Source organism: Chiroxiphia lanceolata, chromosome 18 (assembly GCF_009829145.1).
Source record: "Chiroxiphia lanceolata isolate bChiLan1 chromosome 18, bChiLan1.pri, whole genome shotgun sequence".
Lineage (NCBI taxonomy): Eukaryota > Metazoa > Chordata > Aves > Passeriformes > Pipridae > Chiroxiphia > Chiroxiphia lanceolata.
Genome location: NC_045654.1, coordinates 15,017,795 through 15,044,740, shown reverse-complemented (window position 1 = coordinate 15,044,740; position 26,946 = coordinate 15,017,795). Strand labels below are relative to the sequence as shown.

The 26,946-nt window shown below is 46.6% G+C and overlaps 1 protein-coding gene and 2 long non-coding RNA genes across 5 annotated transcripts in view; 1 reads left to right on the top strand and 2 right to left on the bottom strand.

The window, feature by feature from the left end:
- The window catches only part of TOP3B (DNA topoisomerase III beta), a 92,816-nt gene that overhangs the window by 2,913 nt on the left and 62,957 nt on the right, over positions 1-26,946 (top strand). The window contains exon 3 of one of the 3 annotated variants that reach the window (XM_032705614.1): positions 481-1,849. The exons of the other annotated variants lie outside the window; for them this stretch is intronic. Within the exon in view, the coding sequence (XP_032561505.1) occupies positions 481-759 (279 nt within the window). The 3' untranslated portion in view covers positions 760-1,849. Of the gene's footprint in view, positions 1-480; positions 1,850-26,946 lie in introns of those variants that run through there. 3 annotated transcript variants of the gene reach the window in all.
- Positions 4,972-7,393, bottom strand: LOC116795714. Its single transcript, XR_004360140.1, has 2 exons — positions 6,812-7,393; positions 4,972-5,562 (listed from the first exon to the last, which is right to left on the bottom strand). It is a non-coding gene; the product is annotated as an uncharacterized LOC116795714 (long non-coding RNA).
- On the bottom strand, positions 15,482-26,436 carry LOC116795713. The gene is made up of 3 exons (XR_004360139.1): positions 26,408-26,436; positions 19,113-19,365; positions 15,482-16,083 (listed from the first exon to the last, which is right to left on the bottom strand). It is a non-coding gene; the product is annotated as an uncharacterized LOC116795713 (long non-coding RNA).

The following is a 26,946-nucleotide window of genomic DNA, read 5'->3' as shown; positions in this document are numbered from 1 at the left end:
GAATATGATACTTAATGAGCTAAATTGTTGGGATGTTGTGATAAAAACACATGCTGAGAAAGCTGTTGCAATGGTAACTATGAAGACAGTCATACTACAAAGCTAAATGTCTACAGTTACAAACTTAATTTTGTGGGGAGAAAATTTGTATCAGCATTAGAGTTGTTTCTTTTGAATTTTTTTTCTCAGGAAGATTGTTCTGATCTCTCTGTGCTAAATCCTCTTTTATTTCATTTGTATGTTAGGATTCGTTGGCACGTTTTGCTCAGATTACACGGTGAAGTTTGTTGGCAATTTGTGATCAGATTGTAATGGTAGAAACTTCTGCTTCTGGATTTGATAACTGTTGGCAAAGCAAAGCAACAGCACTTTTTCTTTCCCCATCCTTGTCTTAAGCTCTGCTGACTTTGTGGTTGGTATTTGTGTGTTTTGGAGGTGTCTGCTTACATTTTCACTCCAGGGAGTTTGTATCTCTAACAGGAAGTAAGTGCCTTTGGTGATGATGGCGAAGGAGATGACCTGGATATCTGGATTGTGCAGTGCAGTGGGACTTACTGGGAGCGGGATGACGCCGTGCGCTTCAAGCACGTGGGGACCGAGGTGTTCCTGTCGATAACAGGAGAACAGTACGGCCACCCCATTAGAGGCCAGCGGGAAGTCCATGGCATGCCTGCTGCTAATCATCACAACTATTGGAAAGCAATGGAGGGAGTCTTCATCAAACCCAGTATGGACCCCGCAAAACATGATGAGCTCTGAATTGACAGAGGATCCAAAAGGCTTTAGCTGACTCCAGAGTTCAGAGATGCTAATCTTCTAAGTCCCGCCTTGCCCGGGTGACTGACTTTCTGTGTTACTGAAGGGCATTAGTTCATTCTAGAAATGCAGCACTTCTGTGGGGAATGGCTTCTGCCAGGTTCAGCCACTGACATTTATTTATAGTGAAATCCTTTCTGAATTTTCAAGCTTATTGGTGGAACTAGTTCATACATCTGTTAGTTTTTGTTGTCATTTGTTTGCTTGTTACTTCTTCTCAAATTTGAAGGAAATGGAAAAATAGAAGTAATACATTTCTGTAGTCCCAAGTACAATAGAACTTTGTATTTTGTAATCTTTTTCCAACTATAATTAAATATTTGGAAACCGATTTCTACTTCTTAGTGAAAGAATGTCATTGATGAGAAGATGGATTGAGTCTAGAAAGGGAAAAATGGTTCTCAAAATGGTGTTTTTTGAATGGCTTGAAGTCAGTTATCAAGCCTTTGAGTAAACAAAAGTATCCATTTGAAAATAGCTTCCAGTGTGCTTCCTGAGTTTCGTTCTGTACTGTATTGGAAGAGTTGAAAATATTGCGTATGTTGGAACAAGAAGACAAAATTTTAATATGTTTACTTTGTCCAAGAAGTTCAGATGATCTGGTAATAGTGGTATTGCTAATTGTCCATTGGTAAGGCTGATCTGCTCTATGAACTGGTGCAGAAAGCTGCTTGTCCAATTAATATTAGAATTTTATAAAATTCCTTATGCTGTGAAGGAACAGTTGAATTTGGCTTATGTTGTACTTCAGTGTCACTCTGGAAGATCAGTATGCGAATTCAGATGAATAAATAGTGTGGCATATACCCATGTGGGGTTTTTTGTGTGTGAATCCAGAAGAGCAAAAAGAATCTTAGACAATAGTTTGGTCCTGGATTTTTGACAGAATGGTGTGTGGTGGAGCGCTAGCAGGGAATCTTCATTGAACAAATTAAGCTGTGTTCCTCTCCCTCTGTGAAAAGAGAAATTAATTCTTGAATGTGTTTGTTACACAGTGTTACTGGAAATACCGATTAAATTTCAAAATACCATACATTTGCTCTTTGCTTTAAACAGAAAAGCTCACCAAACGAGTGAGAAAAGTCAGAAAACTCAGGTGTCCTTGTTTCTATGTGTAAATAGTTTACTGATTACAGTGCTCATTAGTCAATCAGTTAAAGAAGCAGGAAAGTGATTTACTGCTTTTACAGCCCCGGTCACGTGCTGCAGCTTTAAGGGTTGTGTTGAGAAGGTGCACCAAGCAGTTACAGTTCAGCTTTAGAAATAGGACAGCTACTCTGTAGGTCCTGCTCTGTTGTGCCTTGTGCAGGTGCTGTCCAGGCCAGCTCCAGGTTTTATTTAAGGGTTTCCTACCAAGGAAGATTCTTTGTACCCTATGGAACAAAGCACCCCGGTCACAGTTGCTCTGTGTAGCTCATTACTTTTCTTCAAAGAAGAAGGTAAGAATGTTTTTCTATGAATTTTAGTTGAACGTGGGTATTTAAGGATTGCAGGTGTTTTGGAGGTTAAGTAGGCTGGATTTTGGTGATTTGTAATAGAAGTAAACTTTTATGTGATTAATGGTTCGGGTTCACTTATACTCCTGACTGATTGGTATTGAAGTTGTGGCTGTAAAGGATAACTGTTTAAAAACAAACCAAACCTTCTGCATAAACAAGCTGACTTTTCCTTTCCTTTATTAAAAAGGAGGGCTTTTTCTTTTGAAGATGGTATATAAGTAAAAACAAAAAGAGTGAGAGTATTTGACAGGAGGAAAAAATAATTTGGGCAATGAGTTCTCTGTCACTAAGAGCTAAAATGCTTTATGCCTAAACCATATGGGCTTAGTGTTTGTGCACCTGTGGAATACAGTTGGCTGAGAAAGGGACAGAGCTGTGTGGCTCATCTCAGTCTGTGTGTCAGGTACTATCCCTACCCAATGTTTCTCTCTGCCTGGATGTTTCTGTCTCTAGCAAAGGTATTTATCAATCTTATTTATTATGCTTGAGTGGAATTTCCCTGGACCTTTGTCTTTCTGTTCTGGATTTGAGCCGAATTGGTTTAGTGAGGCTGAGAAAAAAAAATAATTTTAGTCCTTATTGCTTACTTTCTGATATGATCTCAATTCTGAAAAATATTTGTACCTTTTGTTCCTAAAGAACCAAACTTCCCCACACATATGTATCTATGAATGCCTTATTTAAAGACGTATTCAACAATATTCCTGTGAACTGAGTTTCCTCCACTTCTTATTCTGACCAAAGTGTAAAAGAACTTGGCCTTAATGTTTTTCCTTGAGTATGTGTCACAATAGTTGGCTTTTTTTTAGTTGGTTAGGTTTTTTTCTTGATTTTTATCACTATAAAAATGAAGGACTCTTAAATAAGGCCAGTTTAAGTACATCTTACTTTGGAAAGGTCTAATATAGGACTTCAAGAACCATTGGTACTCCCAGCATGCTAAATGCTGGCTAGGAAGAAAGGTCATGTTAATGTAGGAAGTGCAAAAGTTATAGCTGTGAAAAATGATGGCTCTTGCTCATGTGCAAGTACTGAGATTCAGAGTGTGGTTCAGGTGTTTTTATTTACTTGCAGCTGTTTACAGTTCAACTTTTCAGTCCTTCCACCACAGATGAGCTCTAGAGATATGGAGAATCTCTGGTTTTATATTGCTAGGTGGTGTTGTTCGTTTTCCATGTGATTTTGTCATCTGCCCAAGGATGTTGAGTCTCTAGAGTAAAGCATGAAATACTGAGAGATGTAGATATAAAACTCGGGATTGCTGTTTTGCTTATTTGTTTTCCTTTATTTTAAGGTGATAAATTTTATGATATCTCAGAATCCTCTGTATGCTTCAATGTTAAGTGAAAGCTGTTTATTTTGATTTCTGATGCTAGCAGATAATAATTCTTTTAAATAACAAATGCTTCCAAATTTCTTACTTACTACTACAAGAAATCTTTGAAAAGGTGCACTGATGTTGTTACTCTTCCTTTAGTAAACTAGAAGGGCTTTTGGGGAAAGAATTAGGGGAATCTGTATTTATAGTTGTTCTTAGTGGGAATAGTTGCTAAAGACTATCTACTCTGAACTATGTTGAAGACAATCTCAAATACTGCATTTTACACATGTATATATCTAGTTCAATGTAAAATGACAAAGTTCCTTAGATGTGCTAATTTTGGAGGCAAGTGTGTGTCTACAAACATTTTTACTCTTATTTCTGGAAGGCTTTTAAAACTCTCTATAACTGCTAAGCATATGAACACTTGCTATGTGTTTTGGCTTCTCAGTGTGAATGAGGACTGGTTTTAGTTCTTCAAAAGTGCTGGAAGGGATGTACAGCTCATTGATTCTGAATGTTGAGCCTAAATATAAACCAATGTTTTAATTTCATTTGTTTGGGAATACTAATTGAGTATATCTGCTCTTATTAAGTTAAATGAGCATATCTTTTTAAGAAGAAAAAAATCTACCATTGAAACAACCCTGTAACAGTGATGCTTACTCAGCCGTGTTTTTAAGCCTGTGGGTTTTACTGAATCTTCTTTCTCTTCTGCCTCTCTTCTCCAGCACTGAAGCAGTAGCTGGCACTGTAGATGCGCCATGTTTCACACCTATACTAGACAGAGGCTGAACCTTAGCAGGACCTTCTTTCCAGCAGCAACATCTTGCTACGTGTCTGAATCCCTGCTTGGCATTTCTTGCTGCCTCTTTGTTAAATTTCCTGCTGGCAGAGAATTTGTATGTAAGGTGCCTGATGCTGCTGTCCCTCTTTCCTAGTTTTGAGTTTTCATCTGTGTCCTTTTGGTTTTGCAATTCTCTCTTGAAACACATTTTCCTGTAATACAGCTCTGGGCCACTGTTCAGATATGTTTGATCATGAATTGCTTCATAACGTGGCTGTTTCATCAGTTGCCTTTCAGGAACCCATGTTTTTGGAGATACAAGGCAGCACTTGTGGTTGTGTCATTAAGCTTTGTTAGGAAACAACTACAACAAAAAAGTTACCCTTAAACAGGAATACTTGGAGCTAAGGAAGTGCTTTCCTCTTGATTGTGTTTGATTCTATCCTGGGGGATAGGAAGCGCAGGGGGTGGTTTGCTTCCTCAAGGAGGAATAAAATGGCGAACCTTACCAACCTGGAGTTGCACAGGAAACACAAGGCAATTCAGACTTGGGGTACGTAGCATTTATTATGTATGCAAATCACAAACAGTAATAAACTTTAAGGTCCTAAGGTTTTTTAAATGCTTAGAGGAATAAATATTTTATACTTTTTCCCCTCCTCCCACTGCCATTCTAAGCATCTTAGTGCTCCCATGTTTCTAAATACTTTAGCAGGACCTGGAGTATTTGTATCTAATAGTTTCTTTTTACTCTAAAGATGGAACAGCAGGGTTAGCTCCTTTTCTTCTGTTTCCTGAATCAAGCTTGCAGTAATTGGAGTAATGTGTGGGAATTATTTGAGATGGTCAACCAATTCCTCTGAGGACAGTACTGAATTACTTTGGGTGTGTATGAGACAAGGAGGGAATGTAGTGACCACCTTGAAAAGTAGACTTTGTTAGCTGCACCGTTCAATGCTTTTTTCTCTTTAAATTGCATCAAATTAAACTGATTATAAAAACCTTCTTGCTATATTTGGTATTGTGCTAATTCTAAATTAGCATGAAGTTCCCAGTGAAATCCTCCTCTGATACTGATTCAAGCCACTGTTCTGTGAGGGATTCAGCTGTCTTCAATCCTTTGGGAAAATGATGTCCTGCTTCATTAGGATAAGAAGTGTTAGGAGCTGTATGACATCTCAAGGGTACCAAACCCTTAAAAAACATTAGAAATTAATCAGAATGTATCCAAGCTGCAAAGCTGCCTGATTAGTTCCTATGTGCTTTTTTAAACTATAAAAATAATGTGTGGGTGCTGGCATTGCATGTCTGGAGGACTGTTGAGCTGTGACTGGGATCTAAGGCTCTTTGCTTGATCTCTGTGTTGGTTATGTATTTATCCACCTAAGCTTCATTTTCTGAGATTGCTGATTAGTAATATAAGTGTGTGCTGTACTAAATGTCGAAGTATCTCAAACCACAGCTAAACATAAGATGCAATAGGTACCCAGTGTTGTTATTTTTCTTCTGCTGATGCCTTCTCAGCCCCATCTCTGCCAGCCCGGCCGCTGCAGGCTGGAAGGGTCGGGCTGACTGCAGCCCCCTGCCCGCGGTTCCCTGGACTGGCCAGTGACTACTCTGTCCTGCCTAGGGAACAGTCCTGTGGATGAGCTGTGTGAAAACTTGTGTGGGGTATATGCGAGCAGGGCCGTTCTGAGGAGAAAGGGGCGGGCGCGTCTTTCCCCCTATCTCCATCTGGAAGCGGGGAGCGGGCCGGGAGCGGCGGCCGCTAGTGAGCGCTGCTCCTCCGCCTGCTGCTCCCGAGCGCTGCCGGCTCCCTGGGAATCGAGCGCCTTTGGCAGCCCGGCGGTGTTTCAGCTGCGCAGCTTTGATCGCTGCGGATTTATACTCTTCAGGGGGAAACAAACAACGTCCGCTTCCCCCGCGTTACACCGCTAAGGCGATCTGCTGCTGCAAGACCTCCCGTGCGGCCGTGCCTCGCGTTAGGTGCGCTCTGCCAAGTCATGTACTGCTCGGTTATTCGAAAGGGAAGTTTAAAGCAGTAGCGTAGGCTCTGAAGCGGTGCTTCAGGCGTTTCTATTTCCTGTTTTTCTTTAGGATCGATAAAGTGAGGCCAAGGTTGAAGTCTATTTGCTTACAGTACACATCTAAGGCAATTACCTGTATTGTAAAATTAAATACCGGTTTCTGCTCGGTGGGGGAAGGAAAGGTACAAAAGAGTGGTTAAACAGGGAGCTCACCTCCTCCCGTCATCTACAACAAAACTCATTGCATCTTGCAAGATCTCGACAGCAAAAGCGAAAACTGAACGGTCTGTTCCTGGCCAGAATACGTTGCTCGTCAGTGGTAACACTTACATGAACAGCTCTTGTCCTTAGTGTGACTCACCTGGCTCTCCTCGGCTCTTCCTGGACCACTTGCCCTGGAGTGGATCCTATGCCACCCGCCGAGGCTTCCCTTTGATGAGGAGCTGCCATCTCTTACCGACGCGGTATCGGTTTGCGAGCCGCTGAGAGGCTTCTCCCTGCCATCCTGCGGGGATGCAGCTCCCGCTGGCTGCGTGGGTCGCCCACGTTGCGCTACGCCAGCCGTCCTCGGTGGGGGCAGGGGGCTGGCGAGTCCAGCTCCCCTTCCTGTCGGCGTCGTTATTGCCGAGGGTTTTGTTCATGTGCCAAAAAACCAGAGATTCTTTTCCTGCAGATCTCCCTGGCAGTGCAATTTGGTTTCTCACCATCCACTGCCTGCTGATATTCCTTCATGTCTAGCGGAAAGATGCTCTCGCACAGGAACCTTCTGCGATCCCGGGTACCAGTATTTGCGTGCCAGCCGCTGCTAACGGCGATCCTTGGGTGATGTCAAGAGGCTTCCTCCAAGACCCTCATTCCCGTAGCGGATCTGTCCTCACAGTTCTCTGCCCCTTCCCCACCCCTCTCGTCTCCGCCGCAGCGGGGCGTGGAGGGAGCGGGGAGGTCCCACCGCATGTGCCGGCCCCGTCGCCAGCCGGAGCCCCAGGCTGCGGGCAGAGCGCGGCCCCCGGCAGAAGCCCTGGGCGCTGCGCAAGCACGTCTCCCGTGGGAAGCTCCTCATGGGCGCGGCCGCAAGGCCGAAGACGAAGGACGGGGCTACGCTGGGCAGCGCCGTCGCCCTGTGCCCGGTGGGCTGGCGGAGAGCGGGGGTCCCTCCCCGGTTCCTCCCCTGCCTTCAGCCGACTTCCTCTGGCCGAGCGGCAAGTTTAAAGCCCAGTAGCTCAAGAGTCCGAAAGGCTGCAAAGGGGATCGTTGTGCCTCCTCGGGCCGAGATAACACAGCAGCGAGTCAGTACCTGCCCGGATGTGGGAGCCGAGAGGCGCACGAGCACTCCCGGGCGCCCTGAGTGCTTGTCCCGCATCCAGGACGTCCGGAGGGCTCCGTGCTTATGGGTATTCTAACCGTGCTGCTGCACTGTGAGAGAAACACGCCTTAATGCAACTCTAGCAGTTCCCATCCTACCACAAACCGATCTAGCTCGGTAACTGGCTTCAATGGGCACACGGAGTGTCATAAAAGAATTGCATAGGCTCTCATTTAATCACCGGTCTACTCCACTTGTGTCCTTCGTCTTGTTCAAAGCGGGAAGGGTCATGATTCGTGCCAGCACAATCTTACGCTGTGCTTGTGACTCCATAGCAAAAAAAAAAAAAAAAAAAAAAAAAGCTCTTGTAGCATTAAACCTGTGTGGCTAAAACAGACCTCAAGAAGTGCGGAATGCAAGGCTTCTCCTGAAATTGCACCCAAGGGAGCACCATCTGCTCTCTTGCAAATATTATACTTTTGAACGCATTACCTTTCAGGGGGTGCGGGTGTGCAGATGATTACTGTCGAGCTGCAGGCAATTTTCTGTAAAGCTGCACAGCAAAACACGTTTGTGTTGTGCTACGTTTCCTCAGCAATACAAACCCATGGTGATGAGAGTGGCTCTCGGTCAGGTTCGGAGACTTCAGTCTCTAAGATAAAATAGCTTAAAGTGTTAAAATATTTGTCTTTCTATATGGCCGCTGTTTTCCCTGATGAGATGGGAGGCTGTTTATTGTGAGTGATTAACTGAAATCTTGCAAAAAAGTCCCAGCAGCCTCGGAGCCCCCCTCCCCCCCCGTCCCCCCGTCTTGGCTCTGGGGGGGTAAAGAGCTTCGTGACGCCCCTTAGGAAGTCTGCCTTTACCAAGACTAAAGCCTGGCGCTGGAGGACAGGAGGGATGCTGCTCTTCAAGGGGCAGAGAGGGGCGATCGGACCGGCCGCAACAGATTCGCTCTTTAAGGTGTAAATTCTCAGCTGGGAGAGCACAACTTCATTCGTTCCTACTCCGAAAGGTAGGGGTTGTTGTGGTTTTTGGAACTGGCAGCTGGAGTTGAAGGGACACCCTCCTCCAGGAGAGTAGTGATGGGTAGCAGAGAAAAAGCCTGAAAACCCTCCAAAGAGTGGAAGTTTGACAACGCGGCTTTTACGGTTTCCTCCCCAGTGCCATCCGAAAGTCCTGCCAGGGAGCGAGCGACCCCGCAGATCCTGTTGTGCCGGGACAGGAAGGTGGGGTCCCGAATGTGGGGAACACCAGAACAAAGTGAATATGCCTGTCAGTGACGGAGAACGAAGGCTTCCGAGCCCGGCGTTCCCCAGCAGGGCAGGGGCGGGGGCTGCGGGGGGCAGGGCGCAGGCGTGGAGGGGACGTACAGTGAGAGCCGGCCGGGGAGGGTGGTTCAGCATCCTCAGCGCTAACCTGCTGCCGAGGCAGCCCCTGCTCTGCCCACAGCACGCCCCTGGCTGGGACCCCGCGGCGTAGCTCCGACAGCGGAGGTACTGCCGGCTGCGTGCCACGGCACTGTCCCCACTGGGGAGGGGACGCTGCGCTGGGAAGGCTGGTGTGGGACGCTACATTAAAAGGTGCTCTGAAGGGAAAATAATAATAATGCAGAATGTCTCTTTTATTTCCAACCTACTTTCTGCGTTCTTCTCCATAGGAAAGTTACCCTAGATTGTTCTTACCAGAAAACCACCTTGACACTAGATCATAGTTTCTTATATTTGGTGCCGATTAGAGACCGAAGGAAAATGATTATCTGTTGTTCACTCTGAGACGCTATGGTTCATACTGAAAGAATGCCTTAAGACTTAACCTTAAAATAAAATTCCATCCTCATAAAGTGTTATTTGAGGTCAAAGGGACCTTTTGGTAGGAATAGGTGGACCTATGCTTAAGGTGCTGGACTAGGACTTACGACCAGCCCTCAGTGCACAGCTGCAGAACTGAGTGATCTCAAAAACGTGTCGGTACTTCTTTGTCCCATGCGGGACATAGGTTTTCTTTGCCCTTCTCTGCTGGGACCGGCGGACGTGATATTTTTTTCGTCAGCCTCCCAACGGAGGGAAAGACGATGGGGTGGTTTCGAGCACACCTTCCCCGACGGAAAGGGAGCCTCCCTCTGCATCTCTCTGCCCCCGTGGGGGAAGCTCCATGAGCTTGCCCTTTGGACAGAGCCTACGAACAAAGCGGCGGGGCTGACTGTCAGCGAGGTCCTCTCAAGAGCCACAAGCCAGAGATGCTTCGGAACCCCCAAGCAACCCGTTTGCAGAGGCCGGTTTCACTGGGCGGCAACTGTCAGACTCGACCGACTGCGCTGCACTGGCCTTTGCCTAGTACCGAAAATGAGCCCGCGGCACTGAATCTCATCCTTCACGGGTGCAGGGTGCACCTCCCCGACGCACGGTTGCTCGCCGTGCGGTCGGGGCAGCGGGCGCGGAGCGGAGCCCGGGAGAGCCTCCCCCTGGCACCGCCGACCCGGCGACCGCTCCGCAGCCAGAGGGGGAGGCAGGCTCTTGACTTCACTCTTGGCTGTAGTGCCAAGAGCCATTCATTCAGCTAGTCGAGGCTTTAAAGAAGACCCCTTACCCCACTGCCTCCCTTAATACAAGGTGCAAATGGAAAACAGTTCGGCTTCACTTTTTCTCCATTTAAATATTATTCTGATTCCCCCGCTCCTGATGAAAATCACTCCTGCCTTTTTTTTTTTTTTTTTTTTTTTTTTTTTTTGTGTGTGTCTGTGTCTGTGTATGTAGGAGAGAGAAATTTTTGGAAGGGATTTGTGGTTGTTGGTTTGTTAGATTTTTTTCTTGTAAACATTTAGCTTGCAGTAGGGATGTCTGTGTGTAGACAGTGAAACAAGGGGAAGAACTGAGGATCGATTCTGACCAGAGAATTTGGCCAGAGATTCAACCAGGGAACACCAAAATGACCTTTCACTTGCTCCAAACACTGCTATAAATGCTCGAAGTGAATCACTTGGTGTTTGGGAATAGACAGTGAGGAATCCTTAGCTTTGCTCATACTTGGTGTCTGTAACGGCTGGCACATGATGGTGACCTCCATACTTCCCTAGGGCTGGTGAGAGATCCCTTTTTCCTTCAGAACATGAAATCTTTAATTTTCTGCTTCTCCCAGAGCACAGCCTCCCTTTTGTTTGAATTTTTCAAAAATAATGTAGAGACGTATTAAAGGTATATCTGCTGTAAAAGAAAAACCAAGCAACTGAATTTTCTGCTGGAAGGCTGTGTGAACCCAGAGTGCCATCACTCCAAACTTGTTCTGAAATATGACAGAGATTCATAATGGGGGAACAAACCAGTTTGTTTCTAGCACTATGTGAAGGTGGCTTTCATATTCAGTGTATCTGCCTATCGATTTTAATTGGGTAAACTGCTCACATAGATGTAGTGACTCCTGGCAAAGATGTTACTTCTTAGCAGATCGGTATTTGAGGGAAGCAGAGGTCTGCTATTTCTTGTAGTAAGTAGTAGCAGGGTGACTCTTTAAAATATCTGACTTATTACACCCATACAAAATGATACATTCGAGTTTGCACTGTGCACAGCGGCTTATCCTCGTCGTCCGATTACTCTGTGTCTCAGGAGGTTTAAAAGACAAGGGCTCACCCACCTTCCAGGTGAATGAGTAAGCAGGAGTTTTACAGAGTCTGTGTTTGATGCTGAGCCCAGGCAGCGTACCTAGTTCCATGCAGTGCTGCAAAGGTTATTTTGGTTTGCCCCAAGGAATTTCCATTCTCAATTAGCTGCCCACCCACTGTTGTGCCAGATCCTTATGGAAGAGATCTCTGCCCATGAAGCTTCTGGTGACAACACACTAAAGAGAAAAGGATAGTTTTAAAGCTCTGATGCTCTGAGGCTTTTTTTCCCCCTCTGTTCACCTCTGAGCAGAGGGATGGGTCCTTTGCAAGAACACAGGGCTGCTAGATCCAGGCTTTGCCTGGGGAAGCTTTCCATTCCCAGGAAGGGTTTAGCTGAAGTTTCAAAAGTTGTGTACAGATTGAGCCAGGCTTCAGCTGAAAAGCTGGGTAGATAATGCCACTGTCAAGCCTCCAGTGGAGCAGTTTGGCCACCTGCTACTCCCTTTGGATGGAAACAGGGTGTTTACTGGAGGGCTTTTCAGGAAGGGAATATGCTTTCAGGTACTCCATCTGAACAGGGTCCTCTAGAGGAGTTTACAGGTTATACCTTTTCCCTAATCAATTGCAGCTAGGATTTAGAATTTTTTATATGCTTCATCCTCTTTCTTAGCACTTATTTCACTGTAATTGCCAAAACATATCCTGTCCACTCTGTGCTGAGGTGAATTCTGAGGACTGGATGTGTAGCAGGGGCAGGATATAGCCCTAAAAACCAGTAGCTTGTGCTTCCTGCAGGGAAGTGGCTGTCTATGACAGCCCTTGTAGAGGCAATGTACACCCTCTGCTGCAGTAGAGCGAGTGGAGCACTGATCAGCAGGTCTAGGGAAAGAATTCTACTGTGCCTTGGTTTTCAGTAAATATACTATGAGATACCTAGTGGTATTATGTCTAATCGTAGCCTCAAAGCTGTGGTTGCATTTGTTTTGATCACTTTAAAACAAATCTCACAGTTATATTTAGTAGAAGAATGTGTAAAGCCCCAACCCCCAAATGGTATTATGTAACCAATACAGTATTTAAGTGCCCCCTGTGTAAACTAAGTGAAAAGCCTGCTATTTGCTTTCTTTGCCTCTGTTGTGTATTGGTCAACCGAAGCCGGGTGCTCTGTTTGCTGTTCTGATTAGTATTTTAAAAGGAAAGATCCATAGGATCATGTTATCTAGACATTGAAAAAGACTTAAACCCCACTCACTAGGCTTAAGAGAGTGGTCTGGGGCTGAGAGCCCTCTCGTGGGCTGCCCAGGGGTGTCTATTGCCAGGGGAGCTTGTGCCATTTGAAGGCACGCACAGTCAAGGATAACAGCTCTGCTCAATGTACTTTGTCCCTTTATTTTGGCATGTGTGGTGCAGCCATTCAAAGTGGCCTCTGCAGTCTCAGCCATAGGGTTCAACTGAGCTCAGCAAAGATGAAGGTGTGTTAGTGTAGGGTCAAGGAGATGGTGGGAGCTAGTGGGCCAACTGGGAACATGTTGCTGCTGTTACATCTAGAGCTGATATCGTGGAAATGAGAGGTGGATATCCTCTTGCTTTGAACCAAGAGAAGTTCATAGGCTTTCCCCCTAATTTACTGTTATTGATCTGCCATCAGCTCCTTGCCCAGTTAAATCCTTTATTCAAGGTGCTAGATCTTAGGAGCACAGTGGTTTCCCATTATTGTTATAATCTTTTGCCAAAGAGAGATTCCCCCTTCTCAGTAATGCACCAAAGTGGAAGTAATCACTCTTTTTTCTTCTTGCATTTGTCCTTTCCTGTTTCATTCACCGATTGAAAAATGGCTAAAGAGCAGCCCCCATTTCAACCTCCCCTTTTCCCTGATTGACTCAGCAGCTCCTGGGACAGAGAGAGGAAAGGGGCCTCGAGGTCACAACCTTCACAATCTTCAAAGCCCCTGCCGCTTCCAGCAGCTGTCACAGCTCTCACTGACCATATCCCCAGAAGGTCAGCAAAAAAATAAACACTGGGGCCCGATAGGTCCCCTTCTCATGCAAACTGGCCACTTCCCTCCCCAGCTCCCATTCCATGCATAGATTACACATAGGAGCCCCCCTTGGATTTGCACAGAGCTATGCAAGAGCAAAATGCCACAGAAAATAAAAGCAGAAGGTCTTCCTGGGCAGGCAGGGTGGGAAAAAGAAAAGCAGCTTCCTGAGCTCTCCATGCCCACCCACAGGCTGCTGCAGCCATTTTGTGTGTGCAAAGCCTGAAGGTGAAGCTGGGGAGGGGGCTGACTTTTCCCTGGGAGAAAGACTGCAGGAAAGGATTCAGCTTTTGTATCTGCTTGTGCATGTGAGGGACGGAAGAAAGAGAGAACCCAAAAGAAATAGGAAATGAAGCATAAACTGTAAAAGCCTTTTCATCAGGATTAGATTGCATCCCTCTCCTACAGCCAGCCTGCTTTCTGCACTCACTTACCTCTGCAAAAAGTCATGATGAAGCAGAAACAGTGCCAGAGAGAAGCACAGGTTCAAAAGGCCAGAGCGGAAAGGTCCTTTGCTAAAGGAAATACCCCTCCCCAGCCCTGTTTTACAGAAGTATCCATTTCACCATGGCCACTAATAATCAAAGGGCTATTTCCTGGCCTTCTCAGCACAGCTCCCAGATGCAAAACGCTATTATCATCTCCATTATTGCAAACCCTTCCCCTCCCGCCCCACACTTGCTTCCCTACCCGTGCTCCCCCGTTGCTGAACCCCGCACTAGGGCACGACTCAAGCCCGTTTTTCAGGCTCCACAGTGAAGGAAGATGCTCGTTTCCTATTCGCATTTTCGGTCTCTCCCCACAAAGACCAAACGGGTGAACAGCACACCGAACCACAGCGCAAAAACCCGTCGAGGGGATTTTTATCTGCGAGGGGCTGCCAGGGAGGCAGGAGGGGCTGCCGACCTGCAAGAAGCCCCTCTAGGAAGAAAAAGCAGCGACAGGGGACTTGGGGTCACTTTATTTATTTGGTGTCGGCCGGGTACAGCAGAGGGGCTGCCCCAGGCAGCGCGGCCGGAGCCGGCGGGGGCGGGAAGCGGCGGCGGCCGCGGGCCCGAGGCGAGCGGTGCGCGGAGCCGCTCACCTTGCCCTGTCCCTGCGCGCACACTCACCGCCGCTGCGTGTTGAAACAAAGAAAGTTGCACAACCAAAGTCCGTCCGTCAGAGTGGTGTGTGTGTCCCCCATCCCCCCGTTAAGGTGGCTCTCGGGGGAGGGGGGGCGGGACGTCCCGTCCTCGCATGCTGTCACCGGCTCGTCCCCGGCTCTCGCCGCTCCCCAGCGCACTGACGCCCTTTCATTATTGCACTGCTCGCTGCGACCGTGACAGTAGTGCAACAGGGAAAGAGGGGCAGCCCGCCCGGTGGTCCCAGCGCTGGCCCAGCAGCTGCAGTAGCCCCCGGCCTGCAGCCCGGCTGCCGGGCTGAGGGCACGAAGGGAGAGCCTGAGTGGGGTGGGGAGGTCCTAGCTTTGTCTCCGAGCTGGCCGCTTCTCACTGGAATGATGCTGGGGGGGGGCAGCCGGGGAGGGGAGGAGGAGGGTTTAAACCGAGGGCAGCGGCAGGGTCAGCCGTACAATGGGGAGGCAGGGAGCACGGCCCCGCCGTATGGCTCGGGGCCCTCCCCCGCACACCCCCGGACCGGCAAGGCGAGCCCGGTCGCCGCGGGGAGACGCGCGGCAGCGGCCCCGCGGCGCCCGGGGACCTGGACGGAAAGCCCCGCGGCAGCGGCTGCTCCGCCGCGCCCTGATCCGGCTCTCAGTCCCCTCCCACCACCCCTTTCCCTGGGCCCCTGAGGTCCCGAAAGGGACCGGGGGGACCACCTGAAATGGAAGGCAGGGCCACCCACTCGGCCATCCCGGCTGCTGTCAGCCCCCAGCTGATCCTCACAAAGCGGAGAGGAGATTAAACACCCCCATCCCTGCTCCGTTCCCACGTACCTCAGAGAGCAGCTCTTGGGAAGGGCCGGAGGCAGCGCCCGGCCCCGCTGCGCCGCCCGACCCCGGAACAGCCCCGGCTGCGGGACCCGGCTGCGGAGCCCGGCGGGCCGCGCTCACCAGGCAGAAGCATGAGCTTTGTTTCGAGGAGGTTATTGAGATTAGAGCCTCGGCCTCTTTGTGCTGTGCTCTGCTTCGCATCGCACTCGTTTTCGGGCTGGGATCAGGCACGGAAACAGCAAGTATGGCAATGTATCTCCTCCCATCCCTTGGTGGGTGTTTACATCAGTATGTAATATAGGCACCCTTCAAATGTCTCGGGACTCATAGTATTTTGAAAAGGAGCCCTGATGGGTTTCTCTGGTTTCAATCACTGCTTATGTGTTTAAAACACGAGGCCGTTTTGAATCCTGTGCGATAGCATCAGAAACATACCCATTACTCACAACCTGAGTCACCAGAATAGCACGATTATTTGTCACAAATAACATCTCTGCACAATTACTCGCCTATCTAACAACGCTCAGCATTTCACAACTTTTCCCTTAACTCGGTGGGCACATAGGATTAGTTTTTCCTGATGTGGCTTTCTTCTCTCCATGAAGAATAACCCTCAAAAGAAAAGACCCTATAAGCAATATTGCACTACTACCCTGATCACAAAAGCAGAGGCAATATTGATAGGGTCTCATCCTTAAGGTTAGGAAGCTGGATAATGTGTCTTGCGGCAGGTGACTGGAGGGAGCTTCATTCCATGCCTGCAAATGGGGAAGGGGTAAAAAGTTAGAAAGCTGTGCACTGCCCTACGGATGACAGCACCATGCGCTCCTGAGAGAGTGAGGATGCAGGAACGGAGTAAATCTCTGACCCACAGAATCTGTGTATGGGTGCTATACCCAGGACATTTTTAACTCCAGAACAGATATTTTCCTCCGTCCCCAGTTCTCACATTTTTCTGTGCAAATTTCTCTCCTTTATTAATAGCCTCAGTCAATTAGCTGCCTAGCTGTTAGAGGCTGGGAAGCGTTATTTATTTGATTAACTGATAGTTGTATTTTGAACTTCTTAGTAACAGGCGTCAAGCCTTCAGAGAACTTCCTTTCTAGGGCTTTCCTACTTGGAGAGCCCAGTGTTTTAAAATACCCCTCCCTTCACTGGAAATCACAGGATTAAGTACACACCAAAAATTAGAAAGCGAAACAGGATCTCCAGGGCTGGCTGTCCAGCACTGACTTCACATTTATGCACACAGATTAAACAGTGTTTGGAGACGCACACGTGTTTTGCCCTAGCTTGTTTTGTTTGGCTTTTTCTTCTCTTCCCCCTCCCCAGCACCTTTTCTGTCCTAGGCTGGAAGGCACAATCTTCAACTGCGGCTGGCTTAGTGCTGAACACACTAACAGCCACAGAAATGATCCCCAGGGAAGAGCTGAGATACCTCCGACTTCAGGGCTGCTTTGCCAGCTAGACTCTTCCTCTGCACTCTGGCTCCCAGTTAACCTGCCCCAGTGCATTTGTCACATAGGAACACTTGAGAGTCCAGAGGAAGGAAGCTTCATTCCCAGGCCATCCTAAACCAGGTCATGATTTTGACACATTCAGCTTCTCTTTCCTCAGTCTGCTTTCCAGTGGATTAAATAAGAGTGTAATGGAGAGACAATCCCCTAATTCATGGATTCTTGGCTAATTTATCCATGCCACATTTATCTGGTCTTTGCCATTAGAGGTTCCTGGCTTTTAGCATGCTGGTGAGGCAGCCCTGCATCCCCTTTGATGTTGCCTGACATGCCAAAGAAAAAGGAGCTGGGCAAGCTCCATTCAATGTTTGTTTTTTTCTAATGCCTGATAAACAAAATCTCTAATCTGTCCCAATCCCTCCCTCTCCCCATCCTTCATGATGCCTGGGGAAGAAAACAGGTATGTTTTTGCACATTATTTGTATTAAATCTTTGCTCACACTAATTAGAAGGCTATAGTCACAGAGATTGCTGAAAGCAGCTCAGAATTGAGTTTTATCAAACTTCTGTGTTCTTGTTACCTCGGCAAAACCTCAGGTTTAATCCTGCCACTGCTTCCCGAGAATCCCTGCAACCTAGACATCCAGTTGGACTGAGAACATTAAAAAAGATGCAACTCGGCTCAGCCTTACCTTTCCATCTATTCTCATCCGGTCTCTATTTTGTTTATTGTTTACCATGTCTTTTCCACTCTGCAGCCTCGATGTTATCTCAAACAAGACTTAGACTTAATACACACAATTTAACTTCTCCAGTGGCCCAAGAGACAAACCCACTGGCAAGTTTACAGTGGAAACACACAATCTGCACGTCAAGTGATGTTGCTAATGCATGGATAGTGTGGGGGGGAAGCACGATTTGATGACTTCCTCACAACTTAAGTACTTTGGTAGTTGCAGAAGCTACAACTGGCAAGGGAGGGTAAGAGATGTAATTAGAAACCTCAGCCTCAAGTTAAGTTCCAAGCAAAGGCAATTAAGTTACTTTATGCTTCTGGATCTGTGCTGAGAGCCTAGATGTGTCTCAAAAATGTCCTTATCTCTAAGTGGTGTATTGGCACAGGCCTCCCCACACCTTGCTTTTTTTTTTTTTTTTTTTTAAACAAAACAGGAAAAATAAAGGACTGAATCAGCCTCCACTAGTATTCCAGTAATATTCCTCTGAGTTTGCAAATAATATGCAAAGCCTGGGTTGCACTATGTCCTATAGCAGGGAGACTTTCTGGAATGTATATGGGGGTTATTTTAAAATAAACGTTTAAACACGAGATTATGAAATGCATGCTATTTATACACCAGGAGGCTCAGCATCTCTAGATATGTTTAGAAACCTCTCTTGCCTTTAATCACAGTTAGAGAAACTAAATGGAAATGTCACCCAGACTGGTATGGAAATAGCATTTTATATGTTGCTCAATAATGGAAGCTTTTTATTTGGCAGTGCATATGGGGAATCTTACTTTAGCGAGCCACTGCTATGTGTTTAAGTCCCCTTTTTCTGATGTTAGCAGACAAATAGACTGAAGTGTCCTTACAATGAAGCCTTGGGATAAATGAAGTAGTGAGCTGAGTCTCTGGAGCTGAGAGGCCTCTGGTCCTTGTGAGATCAGACCTTGCCTTCCCTGGTTTAGCTTAGGGAGCCATTTCCCCTTCCCTTTGTTGCTGTTTTGTTTGCTTGTTTCTCTTGTGGTTAAAGATGTCACTCGGGGCAAGCAGGTTTTTTAAATTTTCATCTCAGTTGCAATCTCACAAAACATAGAAGGGCACAAAGCTTTGTCCAGCCTTGCTTCCCTGGTCACTGCCAGTTCTCTAGCCTGAGGAAAGGAGACCATTTAAAAGCCATCTTGCAATTAAATACATTATATAGTCTACAATATATTTTCTGCAGTGGAATTGACACTATTACCAAAGGCCAGAGCAAACACTTTGGAAACAGCTGTAGGCTGAGAGTTGATTTAGAGTTTTCCATCCTATTTAATAATTTTATCATTGTTTTAAAACTGGGAAGTGTTGCCTTTTTAATTCCTTCCTTTTTTTTTAAGAGAGAGAAAAAATTCTTAGCATTCCAGTCCTGGCTCCTTAAGTCTATTTAGCAAGTTTGTACAAATCTGTCCAGAGAAAAAGGGGATTCTTGCTTCCATGCAAGAGTCAACTTGTCCAGGTGTGAGAGACTTGAGAGAGTAAGGGTTGATAATCCTCTCTGAAAACATCACATTTCCAAGTGCATTTCACCCACCAAGCTCACAGATTCTGTCACCCACAGCCACTTACCAATACATTCCCCTTCTCCTGAAATCAGGAGGGATTACACTCCAGAATGTCCTGCCATTTGATTCTTGCTTATAATATTTAGTTTGTGGGTTTCAATAACCCTTTTCTCAGCAGCAGTATTTCCTCGGCTGGCAGAACCCAGACCTGCGTCAGTGAGCTCCATTAAAAGGAATGACAGAGCTCCTTAAACAGCCCAGACTTTGTAACCCCACAATACGGCTTTTCTGCATGGTGTTTACCAGTGCTCTGCTGTCTGATGGGAAAAAAAAAAAAAAAAAAAAATGACGACTTATGGTTCTAAATGCAGGAGGAAAATAGGGCTAAATACTATCACCCTGGAAGTGCCGATCCCACTGCTGGCCCTGCGTGTACAGGGCAAGTGAAAGGCCTTGTAATTTCCTTGCCTGGGGAAGAGCATATGTGGGGCTAATCTTGGGGTCCCCCAAGTAACTCTTTCCCCCATGGCAAGGGACAGACTCCCCTCACCACACACCCCACCTGTCCACAAAGCCCCTATCCCCAAGCCTGCAGGGGCAGAGGTTCGATTTCTAGCTGGGGCCCAGCCCAAGTGTGCACAGCCGGGCCAGTGGCACAACAGGAGGGGAAGCGGCACCTCCTGCCCCCGCCCGGCCACCTCCCTTCACCAAACCACCCAAGAGCGGCCAGAGCAGGAGCGACCTTAAAAGAGATCTAGCACTCAATTCAATGACTCAAAAAGTCCCCCTGAAAAAAAAAAAATCCCTCTGAAAACTTAAACCATCTGATTTCACTTTCCGCTCCAATTGGTTGTGTAGCCAGGGCACAGGTCTGGCCTCCTCCACCACACTAATACCCTATGTGTGCTGCCTCCACAGAGGAGGGGTTCTTTTAACAAGTTTATGCAACAACAGGATGGAAGCTCTGCCGGAGCCCTTCCCCCCGCAGCCCGACCTGATTCCCCGCATTCCTCCCGCGCCCTCCCCCTCCGACCCAACTGGAGACAAACTCTGGCATCTCCACACACATGCAAATGGTTTCCCTTGCACAAATACAGACTCCTGAAGGGGCCTTTGCTTCCGAATCTCCCCTCTTTTTTTTTTCTTTCCTCCACTGCTTTTTTTTTCCCTGTTACATTCCTCAGCCAGGCAGGGTTAAAAAAAAAAAAAAAGTGGGGAAGGGAGGGTTTGGAATGTGTAATCTCCATCCCAGGCCCAAATCTGCAGGGAACCTCGTCCTCTCCCCTCACATGCCTGGGGCCTGCCTTCCCAAGAGCTGGCACTCAGTGAAGGGCATTCGTGAGCTCCATAGCCCCAGCAGGAGCCAGGAGGCCTCAGAAGGTTGTCCCTTTCCCTCTGCAAATGGGATTTGGTCCTTGTCATGGCACAGGCCTTTCCTTGTATCACACGCCTCAAATTACCCCCACACCCAAGGGAGGTTTTCAAGTGTAGTGACCATATTATTTTTAAAGACATAACTTCATACAGGAAAACAGCTATGCATCTATTCCCCCTGTGATTTCTCCACCTCCAAACAAGGCAGGCTCACATGTCTGAGAGGCCATCTTACAGCCCTGCATCAGCCCCACCAGGGCTTTCACTAGCACTTGTTTTCACTCACTGATGGGCTCCATGAGCACACACACACACAGAGAACAAAGCATTGCCCTGCTCCAGGGTGGCTTCCAGCTTCTCACTGGTCCACTCTCCTTCTCTTCCTGCCTGGTCAGGGGCAGGAAAGGGCCCTTTATGCTTTCACTCTGGTCACTCTTGTGCTCCTTTTGATGATGTGAGGGGAAGACACCCCCCAGCAAAGCCCTTACAGATTTTGCTCTCTCCTGCCTATTAATTAATCAAGATTTAGAAGGAGGAAGAGGGGAAAGTGTCAAAGCTACACAGGCCTCCCTGTTCTTTAATGCATACCAAAATGGACACCGTACTACAATGCAGAGATGGACGAAAAGAAAAGCTCTGGAGAAAGGGAGCCATGCCGGCTCAGGTTACCTCCACTGAGGCCTGGGAGTACACCACATGGGCCACCAGCACCGTGCCTCCGGATCAGGCATGGAGGCTTAGCCTTCTCCTCTGGGCGTGAGAGGGAGACAGGCTTCAGCTCCCCCCAGAAACAGAGGGACTGAAAAGGTGTCTTTTGTTTGCTCCCCTGTTCACTGGAGAATTGGAGTTATTGAGGATTCGGCTTCCCCTCATCCCTCTAAAATGGGACACACTCCTCTCCTCAGGATGTGGTCCTCCATTTTCTGCCTCCCCATGGCTCACTCACCAGCACACCCCAGCATGGCCTGGGATGTGCTGTGCGATCTGAAAGCATTCGTTTACCTAGATTTGATTTCCAGTATGACGGCTCTCCCCACCCCCACCCTTTGCTCCCAAGGTAACAGCTCAAGGCTTCAAGAAAAAAAAGAGAGAGGAAGGTCCCATCCCCCAGCCCTCCAAACCCCTTTCTTAGCAGCTGCAAGGGAAAATACCACATCTGCCTCCAACTACACCACGAGTGACAGTCACCATCATATTGTTATTTAAAGATCAATTCTGAATGCAGTGTTCCTGTTTCTAGGCCTACATCATCCCCACGTCTCTCAGCCTCGCTCCCCGTTGATATTAGGAAGTGCAGGGAAAGATTGTCTTTCATATCCAAATTGATTATTATTTAGGTATCTTATACTATTTTTTTAAAATGAAAATGAAGATATCAATATTGCTTTAATCTTAACAGTAATTTCTCTAAAAGTGAAATACGATGGAACTTGAAAAATACATCAATAGGAAGCAAAAATTAAATAGTGTGTAAATACATGTGTATATATTAAATCACTGAATTCTTTATACAACAGTAACATCCTTAGGTCCATAAAACTCTAATTTTTAGAGCAGAAGCAAGAAAATATTCAAAGCTGGTCAAGATATTTTTAAAGGTGGTGATTGCTCTGAAGGAGGACAAGAGGGCTTTAAAATGTGAATAGGCCAGCTTTTTATTTTACAACTTGGACACACAAACCCAGGCTAGTGGCAGAAAGGGCAATCCATTTTGTACACTGAAGCAGTCAAAATGGGGAACAAAACCCAAGGAATTTCCATACACACCACTCAACCCAAACACAAAATAAACAAACACATGGGTAGGGATTTTTTTAGGCAATTTCTACATGATCTTGGCATTTTAATGCTAGTTTGAGCCTTTGTGGTAGAGGGAAGAAATCAGAGTAGGAGGCTGGTTCCCTACTAAAATGCATTAAATAACTGCAGAATGCCATAATGTCAAGGGTTGTGTGTGCAACAGTAACTGATCATAAAGGATGTATTAGGACTGGAACCAAATGCTTTGACAATATTATTGCACTGCTTTATTTGTGCAGACAGTAGTGCAACATTGTCAGAGCCAGCGATACCAGCAGCCGCTGTCACGTTCTGCACAGCTGTCCCTGCATCCTTTTGTAAGGGACTGTTACATTACAGTGTTAACCACAATAACGTTTTTATGTTTAGCCCCAATAAACTCTGCATGACAAAGTTTATTTGCAATCCTAATTAGACAAGATAAAAAAAACCCAAAAAACAACAAAACTCAAAAAAGTTAGTTTAAAAAATGACAGAGAGAAAAAAAGGCAGAGAGATAGAAAAAGACCACTGTTAGTATGGCTTGTTAAACAAACCATTCAAGTCTTGTGCTACATGCCCAGTATATCTAGGCACAGTACGTTATAAAGGTTTTATACGATAAAATATTTTTCTGCAGTAATGGAGAATAAAACAACAAGGGACATAATTCGGCATCCCCAAATGTATGTGTTTCCATAAACCCCAAATTGGTCAGTCAGTGAATATGACTACACAACTTAAACAAATCACAGAAAGTGCCAACCCTTTCCAGTGCCTTCAGAAGTTTTCTTAATTGTGCTGTGATTTTATGATGGTTGACCAATACAGATGAAAAAAGCTGGGAGGGGGGGGGTGTATACATATAGAATGGTATACATACACAGTGCTTTGATTTGCTATGGGAAATGTTACAGAACAGATGAAACTTAGATATAAAAATACCTAGCGCCTGTGCTTGAATCTCACATGCATCTGTGTGTCACCACTCAAAAATCACAGTATAAACACCACAGATTCTTAGAAACAAATCATCAGCACTAAATCCCTATAGACATTGATAAGGGACCACCTTGAACATAAGGGGGAAAGTTTCTCTAAGAGGAAAAACTATAAAGAAATCATTATAAAATTTCAATGTAGATATTGTATGGAAGTCTGTAGAAATTAATAATTAATTACTCACAAGCTATTGGTAAACAAAGCAGGTAATGTGATGCCTTGAAAGCTCCCGGCAATGTTTTAAATAGGATGTGTTTAAATTATTCCAGCCCATTTGTATAGACAGACACATCAAAATGTATAACCAGAATCTCTCTCCTTATTTAAAACCACTCTCACATTTATAAAACCTTATTTCACATACGTGCATAGATACACTGGAGGAGGCATCTATTTTAGGGTTGTTGCCCACTCTGAAGAGGGTGGGCTGCTAAAGGGGGTCATGTTTCTGCCAGCCAATGCCCTTTTAATATTGCACTGCTCATCATAATTGCCAGTAGTACAACAGAAAAAGGGCTCTGGACAACAGCATACTTCAGAGACTTTCCAAAATAAGTGATAAATCAGTTAGAAACTTCTCCAAGTGATGGCCTTCTGTGCATGATTTGCTCTAAAACAGATTTGTTACATTCAAAAAAAAGGAGTTTCTTCAACAACCACATTGAATCAATGTCATTCTTTAAAATTAGATTTTAATATTTCACAAATGCATCTTGAATTAACTTCAGCAAGAGTTTAGATAAGCTTGCTTTAGGGACTTTTTTTCCCTTACCAATTACAAATTTACTGCATTAGAGCATGTGAAAGCAAATATCAGAATTGGGACTGTCGTCCTTTCATTTCAGCACCCCAGTATTTTACAAAAGTAGGTGTATGAACTAAATATTAAAGACACAATAAGTTAATATCCTTTCTCTTGTCTTCATCTGAATCAGCTGCTAAAATATTTGGTATTTATGACATATATGCTTCTAGTAGCTTAAATTTTTCACTTCTAATTGCTAAGGAAGTCTTGCTATTTCACACAGGCATCTAAGCAAGGTTTCAACACAACTGCAATTCAGCAGTGAGACCTTTAAAAATCACCTACTTGCACCATGAAAACATTACTATTATAATTTTTCCTTTTTCAAAAGAATATATGGGTAGTAAGGAGAAAACATCAGTTAATCATTAAAAATCAAAGATTCCAAATAATTTTAGCAATAACTAACATTTAAAAGTCAACTCGTTAGTCTTTAGGCTTAAACTGTTTACCATTTACTTAAAGCTGGAAAACGTAACTATTTGTTAAATAAGAATCACTTGAGAAATTATAAAATTCTTTTATTTCAAACAATGCAAAGGATTTCTGTGCAAAGAAATCCAAACTTTGGATTGAAAGAAAACAACTTTCCATGAACTGTATAGACAAGTAAGAATTGTACTAAATGCTAAAATGAATTAAACTGATTTGGTTGTGGGGGAATTTGGGCTGAGTGAGAAAATGCACTAACTGAATTGGAGTTGTCACTTTATCATAGCAGTACTAACTAAAAGCTAATTGATTTGGAAATGTCCCAGCCCAGTTAGAATCTTAAATTGTATAATTCTTATTTTATTATTACATTTCAGTTTTTTCCTCCTTTTTTTTTTTAACAATAATTTATCCCTAATCCAGAAACCTAGGCTAGTTTGGAGATGTTTTGAAAAAAAAAAAAAAGGAAAAAAGAAGGAAAGAAAAAGAAAAGAAAACAAAACTAGAAGAGTGTACGTTAAACTTTAGGAAGTGGGGGTTTTTTTAATTCCAGAGTCCCAGGTTTGTGTTTGAGGGTAGGAGCTTTCCTTACACAACTCGAAGACCACACACTGGAGGGAAACGGAGCGGAATTGGGGCAAAGTGCAAGAATGCCAAAGAAACACTTTAGGCTGCGCACCCTGGTTTATTGCAAAAACTCTGGACTATTTAAGCAAAGCATTAGTTTTACGAGATTTATATATTAAGCCAATATAAATACTGGCTGGAGATAGCATGTGACTTACTGCCTCGCTCTTTGGGGGGGCTTTAGCCAAAAAAAAAAAAAAAAAAAAAAGAGGGAGCTTCTAAACCAGGATCTTTTAGCAAAGCAATTCTACATGCTATCTAGAGAGACAGGAGTTTTGCTACGTTTAAAAATGGGAATAGCATTTTGCAGGAGGAGCGCTGCGGCACAATGAGAGCGGGCAGCACCCGCGAATCCTCCAGTGAAACAGCCCTCAGCGCGGGCTGGGGGTGGGGAGGGAGCGCGCCCGGCCTCGGCGACAAGAATTTCATTCGCGGGGTCCCACTCCATTTCTAAGGACTGTTTGCATGGGTGAAACGGTTGAGAGAGGAAGACGGTTAAAAAGAAAAAAAAAGCTCACCACTATCTAGAGATTTCCAGCCCTGCCCGCCGGCATTGCTTCTCCCGGCGCTACTCCGCGCTCGGCGCACGGGCGATGCGCTCCGCGCTGTCCCCGCTCCCCGCTCCGCTGCCGGCGGGCACAGCCGCCCCTTCCCCACTCCTGCCGCTCCCAAGTTTCATCCCCAGCCCCGCTGCCGCCCTCAGCGGCTCCGCCCGCCCGCTCCTTTCAACACCTCGCATCGATCGCACGACAGAACGCAAACCGACCAGCCAAACTTCACTCGGGGAACCGCCGCACTTACAATGCGGGAGGAAAAGCCTCCCGCACCGCGGAGAAACCTCTCCGGGGAGCGCAGCCGGAGGAGTCTCCTCACGGGAGGAGGACGAGGGGCGCCGCCGTCCCGCGGCTCCCCCCGCCCTCGCATCGCCCCGCGCTCCCCGCCAGGTCCCCCCGCCCCTACCCTCTCTGCCCCGCGCGGGGGGCGCCCCCGGCCGCCCGTCCCGCCGCCGCTCGCCCCGCGGGCCATTGTCAGCGCCGCGCCCCTCGCGCCCCCTCGGGCCCGCGCTCCCGCCATTTTCCCCGGGCGGGCGGATGCGGCCGTGGGCGGCGGCGGGGCCGGCGGGCTCCGGCCCCGCGCGGTACCTGCGGCACGGGAGAGAACGAGGGGGTCCCCGCGCCGCGGGGGGGAAAGTTGCCAAAAGAAGCGCAAAAGAGGTGGCGGGAGCGGCGCGGCTCCGCGCCTCTCTAACACTTCGCCCGCCTCCCGCCGCCGCCGCCCCGGGCGTGCCGGGGCGCCGATCCCTCATCGATCGGAACGTGGGCAAATCCTCCGGTACCAACCTCATGGCCTCCCCGCTCCAGCCTCCATCTTTGACTAGTTGACATTCAGCTCCTGCCTGACCAGCTCCTCATTAGCATACCCGCCCGCCATTGGCTCGCCCCTGCGCTAGTCTTTGCCACCGCTCCCGCCATTGGCTGCCGGGGAGGATATTTAAAAATATTACCCCTCCGCCCATTGGCTGCCCCGTGCCGACGTCACGGCACGCTCTTTATTTTAACAATGAATGCACAAACACATTCTTCCATTCACAAATTTTTTTTTTTTCCAGTAGTTTGCCCGCCTTTTCTCCAACTACATTTTCATTGAATTTTTTGTTTCAGCTGAGGGGGTCCCCGGTTGTAAACAGATAAATCAAAGGCGAGCAGAGGGGGGACCTGAGCAAATATTATTTTCTCTCTCTTTCTCTCTTTTGTTCGGCGGTGCTGTGTTGGGGGAACAAAACTGATCCCCAGCCGTCCCGGATCGGAGGAGTGTGGTCGGGGGGGAGGGTGCCTTGCCCAAGAGGTTGCAGCTATTTTGTGTCTATTTCGGTTTCAAA